General features: G+C 35.7%; 5 protein-coding genes across 5 annotated transcripts; all 5 read right to left on the reverse strand.

Annotated features, from left to right (window-relative positions):
• Positions 1–224: 224 nt before the first annotated feature.
• On the reverse strand, positions 225–2,386 carry GCK72_021042 (uncharacterized protein; the record flags this gene model as incomplete). Its single annotated transcript, XM_053733970.1, has 5 exons — positions 225–389; positions 436–549; positions 1,251–1,860; positions 1,911–2,150; positions 2,199–2,386. The coding sequence occupies 5 exons, from the start codon at positions 2,384–2,386 to the stop codon at positions 225–227; spliced, it is 1,317 nt and encodes a 438-aa protein (XP_053582883.1).
• Positions 2,387–10,311: 7,925 nt separating this feature from the next.
• GCK72_021043 (uncharacterized protein) lies at positions 10,312–11,485 on the reverse strand (the record flags this gene model as incomplete). Its single annotated transcript, XM_053733971.1, has 3 exons — positions 10,312–10,957; positions 11,008–11,250; positions 11,298–11,485. The coding sequence occupies 3 exons, from the start codon at positions 11,483–11,485 to the stop codon at positions 10,312–10,314; spliced, it is 1,077 nt and encodes a 358-aa protein (XP_053582884.1).
• A 783-nt stretch (positions 11,486–12,268) lies between these two features.
• GCK72_021044 (uncharacterized protein) lies at positions 12,269–19,705 on the reverse strand (the record flags this gene model as incomplete). Its single annotated transcript, XM_053733972.1, has 15 exons — positions 12,269–12,448; positions 12,496–13,132; positions 13,199–13,441; positions 13,491–13,800; positions 13,847–13,997; positions 14,046–14,159; positions 14,364–14,513; positions 14,564–15,092; positions 15,143–15,382; positions 15,543–15,829; positions 16,124–16,216; positions 16,784–17,480; positions 18,865–18,942; positions 18,989–19,138; positions 19,509–19,705. The coding sequence occupies 15 exons, from the start codon at positions 19,703–19,705 to the stop codon at positions 12,269–12,271; spliced, it is 4,056 nt and encodes a 1,351-aa protein (XP_053582885.1).
• Positions 19,706–20,168: 463 nt separating this feature from the next.
• GCK72_021045 (uncharacterized protein) lies at positions 20,169–21,397 on the reverse strand (the record flags this gene model as incomplete). The annotated part of the gene is made up of 3 exons (XM_053733973.1): positions 20,169–20,381; positions 20,434–21,157; positions 21,201–21,397. The coding sequence occupies 3 exons, from the start codon at positions 21,395–21,397 to the stop codon at positions 20,169–20,171; spliced, it is 1,134 nt and encodes a 377-aa protein (XP_053582886.1).
• An 840-nt stretch (positions 21,398–22,237) lies between these two features.
• On the reverse strand, positions 22,238–23,435 carry GCK72_021046 (uncharacterized protein; the record flags this gene model as incomplete). Its single annotated transcript, XM_053733974.1, has 3 exons — positions 22,238–22,450; positions 22,845–23,193; positions 23,239–23,435. 3 exons carry the CDS (start codon positions 23,433–23,435, stop codon positions 22,238–22,240), a joined length of 759 nt encoding a protein of 252 aa, XP_053582887.1.
• Positions 23,436–24,067: the final 632 nt, after the last annotated feature.

Below are 24,067 nucleotides of genomic sequence, written 5' to 3' on the forward strand. Positions count from 1 at the left end.
AATTGAGTGATTGTATCAAGTTCTTCAAACGTTTTAAACAATTTCAGAGCATGTCTGAAAAGATTTTCTAAATCATATTTTACAGCCAGTTCCAGCTTATATTGCGTACCAAAATCTATAGAAATTATGAAAAATTTCGCGGCGGGGAGCAAGAATCGATCGGCAAGTACCAGAAGTTTCTCGGCGTTTTCTTCTGAAAATATTCTATCTGTACAATAAACTTTTCAGTGATAACTACTTGTTGGCTTAATTGGTTTGGGGTAGATAAGACTCAAGACAGCGGCGAAATCCTCAAATGTGACGTCTTCAATCGAGATTTCTTGCATAGACTTCTCCTTGAAATCTCCGTTAAAAAGAATGTCAAAATAGTCGGAATGAAATGAGAGAACCTGAAAATAGTTCAATATTTATTTGTTAATTCGAAAAAAAACTAACCGCTTTGCTGACATGCAATTTCTTTCCCTCGACAACCAGAATCGCATCAGTTTTGTCAGATTGAGCGAATGGTGACTCGTAGATACTCATTGCTGGAGCTGCAGACATTTTCAGCTGAAAAAATCAACGAATTTTTCGAAATACTGTCGAACTTCAAGCAGAAAACTCAGTTTTGCTGAAAATTTATTCTTTTTCAGAGACGGAGTTTCCGATGAGCGGTGTTTGCGTACTTTAAGAACTACAGTACTCAGAAACACGAAATTCTCGACAATTTTCAATCGTTACTAGTCTGAAGACCGCAACAAATTGTTTTAAAAGTTGTAAGTAGAGTGCGAATCGAACGCATCAAAATTATCAATTGACACAAAGAAAACCAGTGTTTTTGTATTTCAAATAACATCGGAACCAATAGGAAAAGGAACTAGAACAGTTAACAAGTGAGAAATTTGTTAATATTAATAGATCGAAACATATTGAAGAACTTGATGGAAAGTGTCGAGTGCGGGAACAAATACGTATTGTGATTCGAAGCATTGGGAGATTTTTCGAGTTGAAGCAGACGCTGAACTTTTTCAACGTCAATCATTCGCCACGTTCGTATAGTACATGACTCGAAATTGGTCGATTTGGAGAGTGCCTGAATTTAGAAGTTCTTACAACTGCGCTCTTCCAAAATGCTCTTGAAAACTGTCTCTTTTTCTCCGAGTCTCTCAATTTCACACACTTTTTTTTTCGGTTTCGGTAGAGCGCGTTTGTAAGAAGCGTGTCGGGCTAATAAACAGATAATGGATTATCTAATAATAATCAATACTTACTTCAGTCAGTTTGATCAGATCTTCGATTTCCAGCGACAGAATATGGATATGAAAAGAAGTGAAATGAAAGAAGTGCTCAATCGGTGTAAAAATCAACTTTTCGATTTTCACATGTTTTTCTTGCTTCCATTGATTTAAAGTAATGATAGTTCCAATATCCAAAGCCCATTTTCCATTATCTTGATCATCTTCCAATGTCAATTCTTCGAAATCGCCAAGTTTCAAACATTTCAAAATGGATTCAATTCCTTCTTCATGATTCAATTGAATCAAACATTTTTTCACATGAATTTTGTGATTCAACGAGTTGAAAAGGTTGATGAGTCCTTCACTTTTTTTAGTAGGCCGCCTGCAATAATTCCAATTAGCAATGTAGAGAGTTTCCAATCGAAGTTTCGCGTTATTAAGTGCGACTTCCAAAACTTTGAATGTCGCCTGCATGTAATCGCAATCTCCCAAACTTTTTTGATAAAAATTCATTGATGGTACACAGTTTAGTTGGACGGCGTAGACTTGGCCGTCTATACCCTCTACTTTAATATTTCTAATTGGAAGTTTTGACTGATCAACGATGATTTGAAGGCCGTGCGACACATTCCGAAGGTTCCAACTGCAAAATTAGAGGGTTATTGGGCAAATTCATAATGAATCAATTCTTACTATGACTGCAAATCACATTTTCCAACAATTTCAATTATCACATCTTCCGGCAAATCAGAGAATGTTTTACGAGTGAATAGATGTCCATTTTCAAATTGTTTATACCAGTAGCCATGATCTTCCTTATCGATTTTATGATTTTTGAACGCGTTACACAAATCATCGAATGAATTTTCAGCTGATTTTCCATTGATGACATCGGAGAGAATGCATAAACGAATGTCTGGGATCGGGAGATCTCTGAAAATTTAAAAAAAAAACATATTCAAGTCAGAATTATTTTCTTACCTATCTTTCTCTTTGGAATATTGTTTGAACCAATACTTATAGTTTTTAAATGCAATCACTCCTTTTCCCATTGCATCACACATTTCCTCATAAGTATTATAGGATTTTTTGGCTCCTCTCCTTTGATGAAAATCATAGAGAACAAGTGCACGAATATCGATTGGAGAATCCGGAGGCGGTCGATTCATTTTTTAAAATGCTCTGTAAAAAGTTGGTTAGTGACTAGTTGCGTTATAGGTTTCAGAAAGAAATAAGAACGGATAGAACCCAGAAGAAACAGCAATTAAGAGAAAACAAAACAAAATCAACTTTATCAGAATTTATAACAAAAAACAGAGGCTTAACAGTAAATTTTAAAACATAATGCCTAGAAACAACAACATAAGTTTTATAGTATCAAAAAATCCACAAATCAATACATTCTAAAATTAGCTTTAAAGATTTCAATGCTAGATGTGGAAAGGCGAAAGACAAGATTGGGATACAGTTCTGATTTAAGACGCGGGGCTGAAGAATGATTATATTGAAGGCGCAGTGCGTTCTTGACAGCTTCCTGATCATATCTTACAACTGTTACTCTACAGTACTTGAAATTTGCCGAATTGGAGAGCACCTGTGAATGAAATACTTATAAATGCTTTCCGATTCTATTTAACTAACACTTGTCAAATTCATCACGTCTTCCATCGAAAGCGATTTAATATTGATTAAAAACCTGCCGAAATGGAAGAAATGCTCGATCGATGTGTCTAGAAGTTTCCCGCTCAAAAAAATTTCAGCATTTCTCCATTGTTCCGTTTCAACCAATTCATGAATAGTCGAGAGCTCTTCGTCGTCTTTGTTTTCGGACACCGTCAAATATTTGAGTGTTCCAGGTTTGACACATTTCACCACAGTAATGATATCCTTGTCCGTCAGAAAATGAATGAGAAATTCTTTCACGTGGATTTTATGACTCAAAGAGTTGAAAAGATCGCGAAACATTTGATTGTTTTGATTATGCGTATCATCGGAAAATACAAGTTGAACATAGTCCAATTGAAGTTTAGGATTTTTCAGCAACATTTCCAAATAGTTGAACGCCACTTTTTGGTAATCGTTGTCCTTAAACTTGTAGAAATGATCAGGGAAATCTGAAGGAGGGTCCACGTCGTTAAGATCAGTAAAAATCACTGGCACTTCATTGTTCAGATTCAAGGAGATCTGGTTTTCTTCACATTCGACTATGATATGTGTAATTGGTGGTTTTGAGTGATCGAGAATGCTTCGGAGGCTATGTGACACGTTTCGGAGTTGAACACTGAAAAATTAAGAAAATTATATCATCAATTGGAATATATGAATGCTTACTATGACGTCAAATCACACTTTTCCGCGATATCAGAGACCACATCTTCTGACAAATTAGAGAATGTAACTTGACTGAATAAGTGTCCATTTTTGAATCGTTTGAACCAATACGCATGATCTTCTTTATCGATTTTATGGTCTTTGAATGCTTTACACAAGTCATTCATTGATTTTTGAGAAGTTTTTCCATTGATGACATCTGAAAGAATGCATCCACGAATGTCTGGAATCGGGAGATCATCTCTGAAGATACATAATTGTAAAAATCATCCACAAAACATGATTTCTTACCTTTCTTTTTGTTTGTAATACACTTGGAACCAATATTTATATTCTTCATATGAAATCGCTTCTTTTCCCATTGCTTTACACAGCTTTTCATATTTTTTATACGATGTTTCAGCGGATTCCCACAGACGAAGATTATAGAGAACGAATGCAGATAGATCGATTGGAGAATCCATGAATTTGCATTTGTCAGCAATTCGAATCTTGTTCATTTTTTCCATTTTGCACATTTTCATAAATAGTTCCAACGAATGCTTGGCAGATGGAATGAGGAATCGATCGGCAACTTCCAGAAGTTTCTCGGCGTTTTCTTCTGGAAAAATGAATATTTGTTCAGTTTAATAAATTTAATTTTGTACCTGTCGGCTTGATCGGAGATGGATAAAGAAGACTCAAAGTCGCTGCGAAATCTTCGAATTTGACATCTTCAATCGGAATTTCTTGAATTGATTTTTCTTTGAATTCTCCATTGAAAAGAGTGTTGAAGTATTCAGAATGGAATGAGAGAACCTGAAAATAGTGCAACATTTCATTTTTTAAATCGAAATGAAACTTACCGCTTTGTTAACATGTAACTTTTTTCCGTCAACCACCAGAATTGCATCAGTTTTGTCCGATTTAGCAAATGTCGACTCGTAAATACTCATTGCTGGAGTCACAAACATTTTTCGCTGAAAAAATGATTGAATCCATGTTTTCTGTGAATTCTCCTATCAACACGTGTAATTTTCGTAAATTAAATGCACACAAATATACTCAAAGCGGAAAGAACGCATTATATTGATAAAGTCAATAACAAAAAACAAAACAGTTTTATTGTACTCACTCCTGAAATATTGTACTCAAAAACAGGTTTCTATGAGCCTTTCCTTGAAGTACTTACAGTTTTCATACAAATTCAAGATTTGTGCCTCCGAAAAACTGATTTTTTCAGACAGTTTTCGTGAAAATGTTATTACTTTTTTTTTGAATTTTTCGGTCAAAACTTTTCGAAAAAAAGGTTTGTCGATTTTTTCGGTACGAAATTTTCAAAAAATAAAGTTTTTCGAAAATTGTTCGGAAAAGTTTTTCGCACGGCCCTGGTTCCGGCGCCGAGTAGGTAATTGTCGACAAGAAATAATAATTTTAAGAAGCGAAGCAAACGCTTGAGAACATAACGACAAAAAACAATCGAATACATTTCACAGCAACGAAATATCATTAAATCAAACATCAGTTACATTTAAATATCAGCTATTTCAATAGAATTTGGGTAAAGATAGAATAAAAGATTTGGAAAGAGTTCTGAGAAACAGCCCTGATGAAGACGTAGCGCGTTCATGACAGCTTCCTGATCGTATCTTTTAACTTTTACTCGACAGCTCTCGAAATTGGGCGAATTGGAAAGAGCCTGAAAATCAATAATTTAGAAGTAATTTCAGATTCTATTCAACTGACGTGGGACAGATTCAGTACGTCTTCAATCGACATCGACACAATATTGATATAAAACTCGTCGAAATGGAAGAAATGTTCGATCGATGTGTCTAGAAGATTCTCGTACGAGAACAATTTAGCTTGTTTCCATTGTTCCGTTCCAATCAATTCATCAATATTCGACAGCTCTCCGCCTTTGCACCCGAACACTATCAATCGTTCGAGTATTCCAGGTTTCATACATTTTAGCACATTAGTGATATCTTCGTACTTTGGAACAGAAAGGAAAAAGTGTTCCACGTGGATTTTATGGCTCAATGAGGTGAGAAGATCACGAAAGATTGGGAAGCTTTTCTTTGAGATATCATTGCGAATTTCAACTTGAAGAAAGTTCAATTGAAGTTTCGGATTTTTCAGTAACATCTCCAAATAGTTGAATGCGATCTTAGTGTAATCATCGTCCACAAACTTGCACAAATGTTTAAAATATACTTTAGAAAAGTCCACGCCTTTACGATCAGTAAAATATACTAATATTTGATTGTTCAGCTTGAAAGAGACGTGGTTTCCTCCACATTCGACTATGATATGTGTAATTGGTGGTTTTGTGTGATCGACAATGCTTCGAAGGTCATGTGACACGTTTCGGAGTTGAAAACTGAAAAAAATTGATAACTATTTCCATTAATTGGATTTTATAATTGCTTACAATGACACCAAATCACATTTCTCCACAATTTCAGTTATCAAATCTTCCGGCAATTTGGAAAATGTAACTTGATTGAATAAGTCACCGTTTTCAAATCTTTTGAACCAATAGCCATGATCTTCCTTATCGATTTTATGGTCTTTGAATGTTTTACACAAGTTATCGATTGATTTTTCTGCAGATTTTCCGTTGATGACATCAGAAAGGATGCATCCACGAATGTCTGGTTTTGGGAGATCATCTCTAAAAGAAAAGTGAAACATCTCACCCCACAAAACAAGTTTTCTTACCTTTCTCTTTGTTTGGAATATTTTTCGAACCAATATTTATATTCTTCATATGAAATCGCTTCTTTTTCCATTGCTTCACTCAGCTTTTCATAGTTTTTATATGAAGTTCCAGCGGATTTCATTTGATAATTGTCATAGAGAATAAGTGCACGAAGATCGATTGGAGAATCCAGAGGCGGTCGATTCATTTTATGAAATGTTCTGTAAAAAATTAATTTGTTAATTTCGAATCACAGGTGCCAGAAAGTAATAGAAGCGAGTGGAACGCAACAGAAATATCTATTTAAAGATAAAAAAAAAACTAAACTATATTTATTAGAAATGATAACGAAAAACAAAAGTTTAACAAAAGATGTTAGAACATAATGCCAAGAAACAACAACATGAGTTTTATAGAAAAGGATCTGAATAGTCAATGTTCCGAATCAAGAACTCTGATATGTAAAATTGAAGGACAAGATTTGGATACAGTTCTGACAAATTGTTCTGGTCAAGACGAAGCGCATTCTTGACAGCTTCCTGATCGTATTTTTTAACTTTTATTTGACAGATCTTGAAATCTGAATTATTGGAGAGAGCCTGAAAATCAATAATTTATAAATGCTTTCAGATTGTATTCAACTGACGTGTGCCAGATTCAGTGCGTCTTCAATCGAAAGCGAGATAATATTGATATAAAACTCGTTGAAATGGAAGAAGTGCTCGATTGTTGTGTCTAGAAGTTGTACGATATCAAGGAATTTAGCTTGTTTCCATTGTTTCATCTCCACCAATTTATCAATACTCGGGAGTTCTTCTTCGTCTTCGGGGTATCCGCCCACCGTCAAATTTTCGAGTGTTCCAGGTTTGACACATTCCAGCATAGTAATGACATCCTCGTCATTTTCAAAACAAATGACAAAATCTTTCACGTGGATTTTATGACTCAATGAGTTGAGAAGATCACGAAACATTTGATTGCTTTTATTATGCTTTTTCTTGGAAAATACAACATCAAAATGGTTCAATTGAAGTTTCGGATTTTTCAGCACCATCTCGAAATTGTAGAATGCCACTTTCTGGTAATCGTTGTCCTTAAACTTGTAGAAATGAGAAGGGAAATCACAAGGAGGGTCCACGTCGTTAAGATCAGTAAAAATCACTGGCACTTCATTGTTCAGATTCAAGGAGATCTGGTTTTCTTCACATTCGAATACGATAAGTACGAGTGGTGGTTTTGAGTGATCGAGAATGCTTCGGAAGCCATGTGACACTCTTCGGAGTTGAAGACTGAAAAAATTAAGATAATTATATCATTAATTGGAATATATGAATGCTTACTATGACGTCAAATCACACGTTCCCGCGATTTCAGAGATCACATCTTCCGGCAAATTAGAGAATGTAACTTGACTGAATAAGTGTCCATTTTTGAATCGTTTGAACCAATACGCATGATCTTCTTTATCGATTTTATGATTTTTGAATGCTTTAGACAAATCATCAAATGATTTGCTAGCAGATTTTCCATTGATGACATCTGATAGAATGCATCCACGAATGTCTGGAATCGGGAGATCATCTCTGAAGATACATAATTGTAAAAATCATCCACAAACATGATTTCTTACCTTTCTTTTTGTTTGTAATACACTTGGAACCAATATTTATATTCTTCATATGAAATCGCTTCTTTTCCCATTGCTTCACTCAGCTTTTCATAGTTTTTATATGAAGTTCCAGCGGATTCCCACAGACGAAGATTATAGAGAACGAATGCAGATAGATCGATTGGAAAATCCATGAATTTGTATTTGTTAGCGATTCGAATCTTGTTCATTTTTTCCATTTTGCACATTTTCATAAATAGTTCCAACGAATGCTTGGCAGATGGAATGAGGAATCGATCGGCAAGTTCCAGAAGTTTCTCGGCGTTTTCTTCTGGAAAAATGAGTTTTTTTTGGTTTAATAATTTTAATATTATACCTGTCGGCTTGATTGGAGATGGATAAAGAAGACTCAAAGTCGCTGCGAAATCCTCGAAGTTTACATCTTTGATTGGGATTTCTGGCATCGATTTTTCTTTGAATTCTCCATTGAAAAGAGTGTTGAAGTATTCAGAATGGAATGAGAGAAACTGAAAATCGAACTTTTTAAATTTTGATTTTAAATGTAACCTACCGCTTTGTTAACATGCAACTTCTTTCCCTCAACCACCAGAATTGCATCCGTCTTATCCGATTTAGCAAATGTTGACTCGTAAATACTCAATGCTGGAGTTTTAGACATTTTTCGCTGAAAAATTATTGATTTTACCAAAAAAAGGAGATTGTAGTCGCGTTACAGGTCTCAGAAAGTAATAGAAGCGGATAGAACGCAAGAGAAGCAACAAAAATCAAACAAAAAACTTTCTCTTTTTTCAAAAATACAACAAGAAAACCAACAGAAATTATGAAATTTTAACAACAATTTCAGTTAATCGAAGCCAGCAAGAGTTAAATAATAACTCAAAAGGTCTAACTTTGCCTTATCAGATAAAAGCTTGTAGACTGCGTGCCTTTTGATTCCTTTGAACGAGATTGCATTGAATTGCCTGATTCCATGATCCATCAGACACAGGGATGCAAAACGCAAGGTCGCTTAAACGCGCTCCGTCGCTCAGCGGTTGGCACGGTGCCAAAAACTGACTTGGCTGAGTGCCAAGTTCAAGTTTAGCGTGTGTTTGTTGTATATTTTGATGAAAAACGCGACGCACACGCATCGCGACTCGGTCGGTAATTTCAAAACTTTTCGTTGCGGACCTTACGCCTCGCACCCCTGTGTCAGATCGTCGAATTTATATTTGTCGGCGATTCGAATCTTGTCCATTTTATCCTTACTGCTTGTTTTCACGTATAGTTCCAATGTATATTTGACAGAGGAAATGAGGAATCGATCAGCAATTTCCAGAAGTCGCTCGACGTTTTTATCTGGAAAAATGGGGGTTTTCCAGTTTTGACATCATGATTTTATACCTGTCGGCTTGATCGGAGATGGATAAAGAAGACTCAAAGTCGCTGCGAAATCTTCGAATTTGACATCTTTGATTGGGATTTCTGGCATCGATTTTTCCTTGAATTCTCCATTGAAAAGCGTGTTGAAGTATTCAGAATGGAATGAGAGAACCTGAAAATCGAACTTTTTAAATTTTGATTTTAAATGTAACCTACCGCTTTATTAACATGCAACTTCTTTCCCTCAACAACCAGAATTGCATCAGTTTTGTCCGATTTAGCAAATGTCGACTCGTAAATACTCATTGCTGGAGTCACAGACATTTTTCGCTGAAAAATGATTGAATCCTTATTTATGTGAATTCTCCTATCAACAAGTGTAATTTTTCGTAAAATAAATGCACACAAATATACTCAACGCGGAAAGAACGCATTATATTGATAAATTCAATAACAAAAAACAAAACAGTTTTATTGTACTCACTCCTGAAATATTGTACTCAAAAACAGGTTTCTATGAGCCTTTCCTTGAAGTACTTACAGTTTTCATACAAATTCAAGATTTTTGCCTCCGAAAAACTGATTTTTCAGACAGTTTTCTTGAAAATGTTTTTTTTTTAATTTTTCGGTTTTTCGGTCAAAACTTTTCGAAAAAAAGGTTATTCGATTTCTTCTGTACGAAATTTTCAAAAAAAAAAAGTTTTTCGAAAATTGTTCGGAAAAGCTTTTCGCACAGCCCTGGTTCTGACGCCGAGTAAGTAATTGTCGGCAAGAAATAATAATTTTAAGAAGCGAAACAAACGCTTTGGGAACAAAACGACAAGGAACAATCGAATACATTTCACAGCAACAAGATATCAATAAATTAAACATTAGTTACATTTAAATATCAGCTATTTCAATAGAATTTGGGTAAAGATAGAATAAAAGATTTGGAAAGAGTTCTGAGAAGCAACCCTGATGAAGACGTAGCGCGTTCATGACAGCTTCCTGATCGTATCTTTTAACTTTTACTCGACAGCTCTCAAAATTGGGCGAATTGGAAAGAGCCTGAAAATCAATAATTTAGAAGTAATTTCAGATTTCATTCAACTGACGTGGGACAGATTCAGTACGTCTTCAATCGACATCGACACAATATTGATGTAAAACTCGTCGAAATGGAAGAAGTGCTCGATCGATGTGTCTAGAAGATTCTCGTACGAGAACAATTTAGCTTGTTTCCATTGTTCCGTTTCAATCAATTCATCAATATTCGAGGGCTCTCCGTCGTTGTATCCGAACACTATCAATCGTTCGAGTGTTCCAGGTTTCATACATTTTAGCACATTAGTGATATCTTCGTACTTTGGAACAGAAAGGAAAAAGTGTTCCACGTGGATTTTATGGCTCAATGAGGTGAGAAGATCACGAAAGATTGGGAAGCTTTTCTTTGAGATATCATTGCGAATTTCAACTTGAAGAAAGTTCAATTGAAGTTTCGGATTTTTCAGTAACATCTCCAAATAGTTGAATGCGATCTTAGTGTAATCATCGTCCACAAACTTGCACAAATGTTTAAAATATACTTTAGAAAGATCCACGCTTTTACGATCAGTAAAATATACTAATATTTGATTGTTCAGCTTGAAAGAGACGTGGTTTCCTCCACATTCAACTATGATATGTGTAATTGGTGGTTTCGAGTGATCGACAATGCTTCGGAGGCCATGTGACACGTTTCGGAATTGAAAACTGAAAAAATTGATAACTATTTCCATTAATTGGAATTGATAATTGCTTACAATGACACCAAATCACATTTCTCCACAATTTCAGTGATCAAATCTTCCGGCAAATTGGAAAATGTAACTTGATTGAATAAGTCACCGTTTTCAAATCTTTTGAACCAATAGTCATGATCTTCTTTATCGATTTTATGATGTTTGAATGTTTTACACAAGTTATCGATTGATTTTTCTGCAGATTTTCCATTGATGACATCAGAAAGAATGCATCCACGAATGTCTGGTTTTGGGAGATCATCTCTAAAAGAAAAGTGAAATATCTCACCCCACAAAACAAGTTTTCTTACCTTTCTCTTTGTTTGGAATATTTTTCGAACCAATATTTATATTCTTCATATGAAATCGCTTCTTTTTCCATTGCTTCACTCAGCTTTTCATAGTTTTTATATGAAGTTCCAGCGGATTTCATTTGATAATTGTCATAGAGAATGAGTGCACAAAGATCGATTGGAGAATCCGGAGGCGGTCGATTCATTTTATGAAATGTTCTGTAAAAGATAATCTGTGAAAATCGAACAGTGATGGGCGCGAGTGAAGCTGAGCTTCACTCTAAAATCCACGGGGGGGAGAAAAAATGTCTGCGTCTCTCGTTATCGGTAATGGTGGGGCGCGCTCTCTCGCACTCTCTTCCCCCGCGCTGCCGCCACTGGGGAGTCACTTTTTTCACTCCGCGCCCACCACTGAGTTCGAATCACAGGTGTCAAAAAGTAATAGAAGCGATCAGAACGCAAAAGAAAAAATGATCGAATTTTCAGGATAAAGTGTTGAATTTAAGCTAAAAATCAAGTTTTAACAGTGAAGAGGTGGAAATTTATAATTTTTGTTAATGGGAACAGTCGAAAAATGATGATTTTAAGCACATTTCCGAGAACAATATTCAAAATTTGCAGCTTCCCGCCATTCGGTGTTTGCGGACTTTGTCGTCGCTTACCGTACTCCAAACAGTTTTTTATAAAATATTGAGCGATTCCAACGCTTTCGGAATAAGTGAAAATACACAACTTATAATAAAAAAAAACAAAATTTCATTAAAAACTATTAGTAATCTTAACAGCAGACACAATAAAGAAGAATTCAATAAAAATATTCGAATTTTTGAAATTTTCAAAAAATAAAGTTTTTCGCACAGCCCTGGTTCCAGCGCCGAGTAAGTAATTGCCAACAAGAAATAATAATTTTAAGAAGCGAAGCAAACGCTTTGAGAACATAATGTTAAAGAACAATCGAGTACATTTCACAGCAACAAAATATCATTAAATCAAACATCAGTTACATTCAAATATATTTCAATACAATTTGGGGAAAGATAGAAGACAAGATTTGGATAGAGTTCGGAGCAATTATACTGATAAATGCGCAGCGCTTTCTCGACAGCTTCCTGATCGTATCTTTTAACGTTTACTTGACAGATCTTGAAATCGGGTGAATTGGAGACAGCCTGAAAATCAATAATTTAGAAGTAATTTCAGATTTCATTCAACTGACGTGTGACAGATTCATCACGTCTTCAGTCGACAACGACACAATATTGATGTAAAACTCGTTGAAATGGAAGAAGTGCTCGATCGATGTGTGTAGAAGTTGATCGCTCGAAAAGATTTTAGCTTGTTTCCATTGTTCCATTTCGACCAATTCATCAATAGTCGAGAGTTCTCCGCCTTTGCATCCGAACACTATCAATCGTTCGAGTGTTCCAGGTTTCACACATTTCAGCACAGCAATTATATCCTCGTCCTTTTGATCATCAAAGAAAATGTGTTCCACGTGGATTTTATGACTCAATGAGCTGAGAAGATCACGAAACATTTGATTGCTTTTATTATGCGTATCATTGGAAATTCCAACCCGAAAATTGTACAATTGAAGTTTCGGATTTTTCAGCACCACTTCCAAATAGTTGAATGCCACCTTCGCGTAATCGTCGTCCACAAACTTGTAGAAATGTTCACCAAAATATGAAGAAGGGTTCACGCCGTTCATATCAGTATAACAGACTGTTACTTTACAGTTTAGATCGAAGGTGAAGTGGTTTTCTCCAAAACGAACTGCGATAAATGTAAGTGGTGGTTTTGAGTGATCGAGAATGCTTCGGAGGCCACGGGACACTTTTCGGAGTTGAAGACTGAAAAAAATAAGATAATTATTAGCATTAATTGAAATTTATACTATAAATTTTATAATAGCTTACTATGCCTTAATATCATATTTCTCCACAATTTCAGTTATCACATCTTCGGGCAAATCGGAGAATGTAATTGGATTGAATAGGTGTCCATTTTGAAATCGTTGGTACCAGTAATCATGATCTTCCCTATTGATTTTATGTTGTTTGAATGCTTTACACAAGTCATCCATCGATTTTCCAGCTGATTTTCCATTGATGAAATCTAATAGAATGCATCCACGAATGTCAGGAATCGGGAGATCATCTCTGAAATTACAGAATTCTAAAATATCATCCACAAAACATGTTTTCTTACCTTCCTCTTTGTTTGGAATACTTTTTGAACCAATATTTATAGTCGTTAAATGAAAACGTTGGTTTTCTCATTGCTTCACACAACTTTTCATAATTTTCATATGATTTCTCAGCAGTTTTCCATTGAGAGCTATCATAAATAATGAGTGCACAAATATCGATTGGAGAATCCTTGAATTTGTATTTGTCGGCATTTCGAATCTTGTCAATTTCATCCATAAAGCACGTTTTCACGAATAGTTCCAACGAATATTTGGCAGATGGAATGAGGAATCGATCGGCAAGTTCCAGAAGTTTCTCGGCGTTTTCTTCTGGAAAAATGAATATTTTTTCAGTTTAATAAATATAATTTTGTACCCGTCGGCTCGATTGGACAAGGGTAGAGAAGACTCAAGAGTGCGGCGAAATCTTCGAAATTGGTGTCTTCAATCGGATATTCCGGCATCGATTTATCCTTGAATTCCCTATCGAAGAGCGTCTTGAAGTACTCGGAATGGAATGAGAGTACCTGAAAATAGTGCAACATTTCATTTTTTAAATCGAAAAAAATACTTACTGCTTTGCTGACATGCAACTTCTTTCCCTCTACCACCAGAATTGCATCAGTTTTGTCCGATTGTGCAAATGTTGACTCGTAAATACTCATTGCTGGAGTCACAGACATTTTTCGCTGAAAAATGATTGAACTCTTTTTTGTGTGAATTCTCCTATCAACAAGTGTAATTTTTCGTAAATTAAATGCACACAAATATACTCAAAGCGGGTAGAACACATTATATTGATGAATTCAATAACAAAAACAAAACAGTTTTATAACAATAAAATCAACAAATAAAAATTAGAATCTATCAATTCCGAAACAACACCAATCAACAAATTCAAGGACGAGATCCGAATTTGGAATAGAAAACACTTCAGGAGAATCAGTTTGTTGGAGATGCAATATTTCTACGATAGTGCCTTCATCATATGCTTCCCAAAGTTGTATTTCACAACTCTTGAAGTAGATCGATTGAGAGGCAGTCTGAAAATAAGAAGTAATGATTAAAGTTATCCTTTTTTTTTGTTACTTACCTCAACCAATCTGACGATTATGTCAAGAGGAATTGATTGAAGAAAAAGATATAATGTAGATAAATATTTCCATTGTTCCATCTCGATCAATCGACTGATATCTATCGGAAAGTATAGTTCCAGTGTCAACTTTTTCAATACGCGAGACTTCAAACGTTTCAAAACGGTTAACACATCATCCAGATTGGTCGCTCGTAATGATAATTCCTCCACGTGGAGTTGGTGATTCAACGAGATGAAAAAATTGGGAAGAACTTTGAAAGATTGCGAGCGGTTTGCATTCCAACATTCAATGTGAAGGATATCCAATTGAAGTTTCGGATTGTTGAATGCCAACTTCAAACAGCTGAACACCTTCTCTGTGCGTTTATTATCGGACTCCTTCGCTATATTTGAATATAAATTGATTTGATCGTTCAGGCTGACAATAATATTATTTCCATGGCATTCGATATTAATATTCTTGAAAGCAGGTTTTGAACGATCGACAATGTCTCGGAGACGACGTGACACTTCCCGAAGATTTAAACTGAAAGAATAGAAGATTATAAGTCTCATTTATCATGAATGAACGCTTACTATGACTCCAGGTCTTCACATTTTTCTACGATTTCAGCGATAATTTCATTCGGAAGATTAGAGAATGTTTTACGAGTGAATAGGTGTCCATTTTGAAAGCGTTTATACCAATAATCATGGTCTTCCTTATCGATTTTTTGATTTTCGAATGCATCACACAAATCATCGATCGATTTTCCACAAGGTTTTCTGTAGAGGACGTCAGAGAGAATGCATCCACGAATATCGAATATCCGGGTTCTGAAAATATATTCTTGAGTTTTAGCTTCAGAGTTTCCAATCAGCGTTAAAATTTGTATAAAAACGCAACTTTTCTTTTGTTTCTTTTGAGGAAATGATCTGATATTTTCCTATTAATGAAAATAGGAAAATATCAGAACTTATTTCAATCGGCGCCTACCTTGGGAACCATCTAGAATAGTTTTCTCTGAGATATTGATTGAACCAATACTCATAGTTTTCATACGAAATCGCTCCTTCTCCCATTGCTTCACACAGTTTCTTATAATTTTCGTATGATTTCTCATCAGTTTTCCATAGGGAATTATCATAGAGAATAAGTGCACGAAGACAGAACGGATGACGCATAATTTGTTCTTCATTTCGATCTGAAAACGCTTCAGTTTTGTCCGATTGAGCAAATTTCGGCCCGTAGATATTCATGGCTGGAATCACTGCCATTTTTCGCTGAAATAAAAACTGAATTTTAAGTAAAACTGTGAAATGTGAGCTGAAATTTTAAAAGGTGAGCAATGATGGTGTTTGCGTACTTTTTGAACTACAGTAACCACAAGGTAAGTAAAAAGCGAAATGAACGCTTCCAGAATAAGTGAAAATATGCAAATTAGTTTAAAATAAAACTAAATTTCATTAAAAACCATTAGTAATCTTAACAGCCGACACAATAAAGAAGAATTCAATAAAAAGATCGGAATGAGGAATTGAGAATTTCACTGAAGACGGCAGATAACTTCGGTATACTTCTGGCAGTAGAGCTAGTTGGAGAAATTGGAAGTCCAGTGGTAGGCGGGATTGAATGTAGCATGATTCGAAATTTGGAGACTTGGAGAGAGCCTGGAAACGGGATTTATTGGAATAGGGGGATTTTGGGGAAAAATTGTAGAAAATTCGGTTCAAAATCATTCAAAATCGCAAACATTTCAATTTTCAGCTTTTTAATACTGAATTATAGTCGAAAATTTGACTAAAAATTTCAAAAAAATTTGAATTTTCGGAAAGTTCGGTCGTAAGTTTTTCGGGCTGAAAATGCTAGTTTTTTTAGTTTCTAGCGGCCAAAAAGTGTCTGAAAGTTTTAAAAAAGCCTTCAAAAATGTAAATTTTGCATAAAATCGCGGTTTTTCGACAATTTCAAAGCAAAAATATATTTTGCGGCCCCACCGCAAACGAGAGAGTATCGGCGAGAGACGCAGAGTTTTTTCTCGCGGCGACACAATATTTTCAGAGTTTTAGAGCTATTCTCGCAGTTTTGTTAACAATTTCCAAAAAATTCTTTAAAAATGCGAGAATAGGTTCAAAACTGTGAAAATCTGTGTCGGTGGTAGAGAAAAACTCTGCGTCTCTCGCCGATACTCTCTCGTTTGCAGTGGGGCGCGTTTGTAAGAGAGATTATTTTACACTTACATCAACTAACTCCACCACATCATTGACTGAAATCGAGTCAACAGAAATCTCAAATGTCTTAAAATGAAAGAAATGTTGAATCTCTGATTCCATAAGCCTAATCCTCTTAGCCATTCTCAGATATTCCGCCTGTTTCCACTGCTCCGTCTGAGCCAAGTCTCTAATTATCCAAAGATGATCTCCTCGATCCAAAATCTCAATTCGTCTATCCTCTTCCAGTGACAAGTACTTGAGTGCTCCTGGCTTCAAACATTCCAAAATTTGCATCGCATCCATCTCATAATCCATATAAATCGAGCAGTTCTCCACGTGGATTTTGTGACCAAAAGAGCGAAGAGCAATGAATAAATCCACTTGATTTTCCATAAGTTCTTGACTGAATCTTGGAAATCCGTAGTGAAATCGATGATTGGCATCTGAAGATGCGCTGATTCGTAGAGAATTCAATTTCAATTTCGAATTTCCCAATGCGAATTTCAGATCGCTGTGACCAGTCCGCGCGTACTCCTCATATGGATATATCAAGATTGGAAAATGAAGATAATTTAAGACTTGATGATTGGAATAGACTAGAATTCGAAAATTGTAATCGAGAATGATGTAGTTGGCACTGGAAGTGACTTGAATGTCAGTGTATGCAGGCTTCGAACGGTCGACGACACTTCGTAGATCACGGGACACTTTTCGGAGGATCAGACTGCAAAAACACGGAGCACGGTACCCTACAGTGACGAAAGTATCCGATTGTGCGCAGCGAGTATCGAGTAATGCGCCAGGGACTGGACAGGCGCGTTTCCCGCTTCAATTTTACAGTTTGTCCTTTTGCACTGAAAATTCGGCGAAACACGAAAAAAAGTGTTTAAAAAATTTTTTCTGCAATTCTAAGATGATAGCCTTCTAGATAATGTTGAGAGCTATCGAAAAAGTGCAAAAATTCTAAAATCGGTGCAATATTGGAGGAGGAGATCTCAACTGAAGGGATTCTGAACCAATAAATTTCAATTTTGAACAGTTACAAAGGATAGAAATGTATTCCAAGGAATTTTTAGACTGAAAAATACGAGAAAAGGAAGGAAAAAAGTTATTATACTCGCTAAAATGCCCTGTTTTTCCATTTTCTACATTATACTTCGAAAAACTTTTTTGCTTTTTTTTTGGTTTTTCTATTCCCAAAGTGTTAGTAAAAATACAAAAACACTTTTTCTTGTCTCTTATTTGTATTTTTAGTGATTACAACGGAAAAATTCCGAATTTCCGATTTTTGAAATTTTCATCAATTCTTAGACCTGCAATTTTAACAAAATTGGCGAAAAAATGCACGAGAAATGCGTCAGTATTGTTGCTTGCGCATCGTCACTGTAATGGACCGTGCGGAGATTTGAAGGGAAAACACAAAAAAAAATAATTTAAATTTTTTGGATTTTTTTTTGTGAAAAAGTCAAATTTTCGAATGCCATTTAGAATTTGAAGAAATTCTGCAAAATCATAAAAAATTTTCACATTTTCCATTAAAAGTTGAAAGAAAATTGACAGTCCGGTCGGCCCATGTCACTGTACAAAAATTTGAATTTTTCGAGATTTTTTTTGTGAAAAAGTCGAATTTTCGACTAAATATCAATAAAATTCAAGTTTAGATAGGATTTTTGACCTATTTGATGAAAATTTCTTCAATTTTCGAAAAATTTTGTGAAAAAATTGTGCACTTTTTTTGACCGAAAAATGGTCGCAATTTTTTCACAATTTTTTTCGAAAATTAAAGCAATTTTATCAAAAAATAGTTAAAAATCCTCTGTAAGCTTGAGTTTTATCGGTATTTAAAACATAGTCGAAAATTCGACTTTCGCAAAAAAAAATTCAAAAAAAAAGACAAGTTTTTGACATTTTTTTAATTTTTTAAACAGAAAATGTCAACATTATTGACGATTTTGCGAAATTTTTTCTAATTCTGTAAGAAAATTTGACTTTTCGCGAAAAAATTATAAAATTCGAAAAAATTTGAATTTTGGGGCCAATTATCCGGGCCTTGACAAGTATGAAAAATAGTTTTTTCTTCAATTTTTCTGCAAAATAATCCGCCTTACTTTGTTTTCAAATCACATTTCTCCACTATTTTCGAAATCACATCGATCGGCAAATCGGTGAATGTAGGGAATGAAAATCTGAAAAAATTGAATAATTTCTAATAAAAAATCAATAAAATCTGACCTCTTTTCAATAAATCGTTCATACCAACTCCCATGCTCTTTTTCATCAATAGAAAATATCTCAATTAATTCTTTATACGAATTTTTTGCAGATTTTCCATCGATTACATCAGAAAGAACACAGGTTCGAATATCTGGTGAGAGGAAGTGTCTGGAAATACGAAATGGAAAATTTGAAAAAAAAATCTTTTTTACAACTGCGCTCCACCGAAATGCCCTTGAAAAATGTCTCTTTTTCTCTGAGTCTCTCAATTTCGCACACTATTTTCTTCGGTTTCGGTAGAGCGCGGTTGTAAGAAGGGTGATACCTTCTGTTCAACTCCGAGCCGTAGAATTCTCTAAAATATTTGAAAATCCATTTTTGAGAATTATATCCTTCTCCCATTCCAAATGTAAAATCGGACGATTTGTGTATAAGTTTTCATTATTTATAGCATCAGAAGAAGTCCCAACCACTTCCGAATTATCACTGAAAACCTTTCAAATTTTGTAAATTTACTCTCAAAAAATCGATATTTTACCTATTTTTCTGATTAATTTCTTTGGTACAATAATTGAACCAATGCTCATAATCTTCATAAGAAATTGCTCCTTTTCCCATCACTTCACACAAATTTTTATAATCATAAAATGATTTTTCGACAGTTTTCCATTGAGAAACATTATAGACAATGAGTGTGAGAACATCACTCGCTGGTACGTTGGGAATGTCGGTCATTTTCTGAAAAACGAGGAAAAATGAGCGAAAAATACACGAACACCAAATCAGAGCTTTTATCGGTGAAGATTATGGAAAATGGCTGTGATTTTGCCAAAAATTCAATTAAAATTGTGTGAAAATAACTGAAAACCAAAAAAAACTTAGAAAACCACTCAAAAACCGGGTTTTTAGGCGAGAAAAATCGAAAAAAAATAATTTAAATTCGTCTGTGCGTCAAATAACGCACATTGTACGCAATACACCGACTCTGCGTACTTTCGCGACTACAGTAGGAAAATACCAATAAATTTTGTTGGAAGAGTGCTGAAATTCTGTGTTTAGGTAATCAAAGGGGTTTTTGATGATTTAAAATTTATGATAATGCAAACTTCAGACATGGAAATCATGAAAAACCCAATTAAAAGAAGCAAAATAGGAAAAAAGATAAGGAAATAGTAAACATTTTTTAAAGGTTGTAAAATCATTTCCGCTCGAGGTGAACCATCGTCCCGCTCAAATCCAATTTCCAAAACTTATCAGAATTCGCGATTGGAATTTTGAAGATACATGATTCTGGCTTTGTTTCAACACTATTCCACAATGGACTGCCTCCTCCTCGGATAGCTTTCAACAATTCATCAGAATCATTTTTCTCGACTAAAAATGATTCCAAAGTTGTCGAAGTTTGAAGGATCTGGAATATGACTTTAAAAAATTCTAAATGAAATAGAAATTATGAAACATACCCCAATAAATCTGATAGTGGTTGCAGCATCAATAAAACTCCAATAATAAACAAGTGTCAATCTACGACAATTGAGAAAGCACTCAATCGGAAAGTTGTCTCTATAGTTCACATAAAGTTTAAGCATTTTGGCTTCCCGACAATGAATTATTTGACCCAATCTTCTATTCGTTTCATCATCGTGGTCCGACACGTAAATCATTATTTCTTTGAGAGTTCCAGACTTCAAACATGGAAGAATTATAGTCTCTTCCATCCCGTTCCCAGCGTAAAACTCTAATTTTTCCACGTGTAATTGATGGTTTAAGGACTCCAAAACTTGTTGAAAACGGGGCATTATATCGAAATCAACACAGATGTATAGGTATTTCAACCGTAGTTTTGGGTTACGGAATAGAATTGAGAGATCCAGGATAGCTAGCTCAGCAGGATTCATATTCTTTACGACTGCAGGTTTTTGGAGAGGCTGGAGGAAAAGTCGATAGACCGAGCAGTCAGTGTACCCTTGATATCTCACTACTTCCTCTTCGTACTTTATTTCGATGGGATCAGAATGTGGGCCAAAACTAATTTTGTTGATTTTGTTGTACATTGTATCAATGCATGTTTGCAGTCTTGTACACACTTTTCTCACAATTAATCTCTCGATTGGACTCGCTTTTGAGAAGATTGACCAGAGCATTTCCATTGGTAATTCCAACAATGCAGGCTGTCTTGGATCCACACTGAAAACGTTTTCGTGAGAAACAATTTATTAGAATTTCTTACCTCCTATCATAATTCACATCTAGTTCTCCATGAAGAGCTCGATAATACCAAAACTCATAATCCACATAGGTCATTACATCCTCTCCAAATCTTTTACAAAAGTTTTTGTATGCTTCGAACACTGGCACCTTGCCAAGTGCCTCGTAAACTACGAACCGCCGGAGAGCAATTGGATTTCTGGCAAGTGTTTTAGGCATTGGGTACAGAACGTTAGGGTGCAGAAGACAACAGCAACATAGAGAATATCGATTTGTATTACACACAAGAAGAGGATGGAGAGTAAGAGGTGTGCTGTTGGAGGTCCAGAACATTCTAGGGTAAGATTGGTTGCTGGGAAGTAGAAGAAGAACAAATAGACTGCTGGGAATATATTGTGAACGGGTAGGCCACGCTTTAGGCGCGGCTCCCCCGTTTTCTTATGCCCTCTCCTCTAGGCGCTCTTACCACCAAGAGGAGAGACGGAGGAGACGAGTCCCGCCCCTCGCTCCTCCGGAGCGGAGACAGGACCCTTCTCTTCAGTCATGCTTTAGGATCTAGACTCTGGAGGTTGCAAAGCCAGAGGTTGAGACCCAGCCCTACAAGGACTGGATTTCACTAGATCCCTCATTACTCATATTTATTCACCATTATTACTCTTTACTTTAATCTATAATAAACCCTATAACCCCGAGTCCAAGAGATCGGATAAAGGTTGAGAAACCGAAGGGCCCAGGAGCGACCCCTTCACAATATGTTTGTACACATTACCTAACAGTTGACGTCTTCTTCCTCCAACTCCTCCACTCTACATCCTTTTCTTGTGTGTAGTGCTTTCGCAACTACAGTAGGAAAATAACAGTTAAATGTGTGGGACGGGCACAAAAATTATGTATTTAAGTGTTTAAAGGCGTTTTTGATAATGTAAAATTTATAATTATGCAAACTGCAGACTCATGAAAAATGCAATTGAAGGAGGTGAAGTACGCGAAAAATGATACGGAAATAGTGAACATTTTAAAATTAGAAACATTTAATTTAGTTCTGAAAAATATATAATATCATCGCCGCTCGAGGTGAACCATCTTCCCGCTCAAATCCAGTTTCCAAAATTTATCAGAATTTGCGATTGGAATTTTGAAGATGCAAGATCCGGGTCTTGTTTCCACACCATTCCACAATGGTCTGCCTCCACCTCTGATAGCTTTCAACAATTTATCAGAATCATAGTTTTTAACTGAAAATGCTTCAAAAACTGTCGAAGTTTGAAGGATCTGAAATTTCACTTATAAATATGCTAAATGAAAAAGATATTATGACAAACATACTCCAATACATCTGATGGTGGTTTCAGTATTAATAAAACGGCCGTAATTGAAAATTGTCAATCCACGACAATTGAGAAAGCACTCAATCTCGGCATTGAATTATTTGACCCAATCGACGCATTCTTTCTCTTATTTCTTCATCGCTGTCCCACACGTGAATCGCTATTTCTTTAAGAGTTCCAGGCTTCAGATATGGAAGAATCATGGCCTCTTCCATCCCATTTCGAGTATAAAATTCTAGTTTTTCCACATGTAACTGATGATTCAATGACACAAAAGCTTGATGAAAATGGGGCATTCTCTCTAACTTAACAAAGATGTATAGGGATTTTAACCGTACTTTTGGGTTACGGAATAGAATTGAGAGATCGCGGATAGCTTGCTCAACATGGTCAACATTTTTTACGACTGCAGGTTTATGGTGAGGCTGAATGGAATATCGAAAGACCGAGCAGCCCTTGTCACCTCGATATTGCACTACATCCTTTTCGTACTTTATCTCGACGGGACCATCAAAAGAAGAGTCAAAACGAATTTCGTCGATTTTGTTGTACATCGTATCAATGCATGTTTGCAGTCTTGAACACACTTTTCTCACAATAAGTCTCTCGATTGGATTTGCTTTCTCGAAGATTGCCCAGAGCATCTCCATAGGCAATTCCAACAACGCAGGCTGTCTTGGATCCACACTGAAAACGTTTTTGTGAGAAACACGGTTTATTAGAATTTCTTACCTCCTATCATATTTCACATCCAGTTCTCCATGAAGAGCTCGATAATACCAAAACTCATAATCCACATAAGTCATTACATCTTCTCCAAATCTTTTACAAAAGTTTTTGTATGCTTCGAACACTGGCACCTTGCCAAGTGCCTCGTAAGTTATGAATCGACGGAGAGCAATTGGATTTCTGGCAAGTGCTTCAGCCATTGAGTACTACAAGTACTGGAAGTATTGGTCAAGGAGCAGACAGAAACGGAGAGAATATCGATTTTTTGCGCACACAAGAAGAGGATGGAGAGTGAAGGAGTTAGAGGAGCAAGACTTCAGCTGTTAGGTAATGTGTACATACATTCCCAGCAGCCTATTCGCTTTTCTTCTATTTCCCAGTGACCAATCTGCCCTGGACCTCCAATAGCACACCTTTACTATCCACCAGAGCTGTGCGGAAGTAAAATTTTTGAAAAGGGAAGAAGGAAGAAGGAAGAAGGAAGTAAATTTTTCAAAAGGGAAGAAGGAAGAAGGAAGAAGGAAGTAAATTTTTCAAAAGGGAAGAAGGAAGAAGGAAGAAAATAGTGAAAAAAGCCCGGAAGAAGGAAGAAGGAAGGAAGAAGGAAGGAAGAAGGAAGGAAGAAGGAAGGAAGAAGGAAGTTGAGTTCCGAACCGGGAAATTGGAAGTTAATTTTTAAAATGACAAATTTGAGGAAACTTTGTTCTAGTCATCTCTGAAAACGAATTTTGATGTTGTTTCATACAAAATTCCGTCAAAAACCACCAAAATTCCGCCAAAATTCCGTCGAAAATTACAAAATTTTAGTAAACTTTTCAACGGAAAAAGGAAC

Source organism: Caenorhabditis remanei, chromosome V, assembly GCF_010183535.1.
Source record: "Caenorhabditis remanei strain PX506 chromosome V, whole genome shotgun sequence".
Taxonomy (NCBI): Eukaryota; Metazoa; Nematoda; class Chromadorea; order Rhabditida; family Rhabditidae; genus Caenorhabditis; species Caenorhabditis remanei.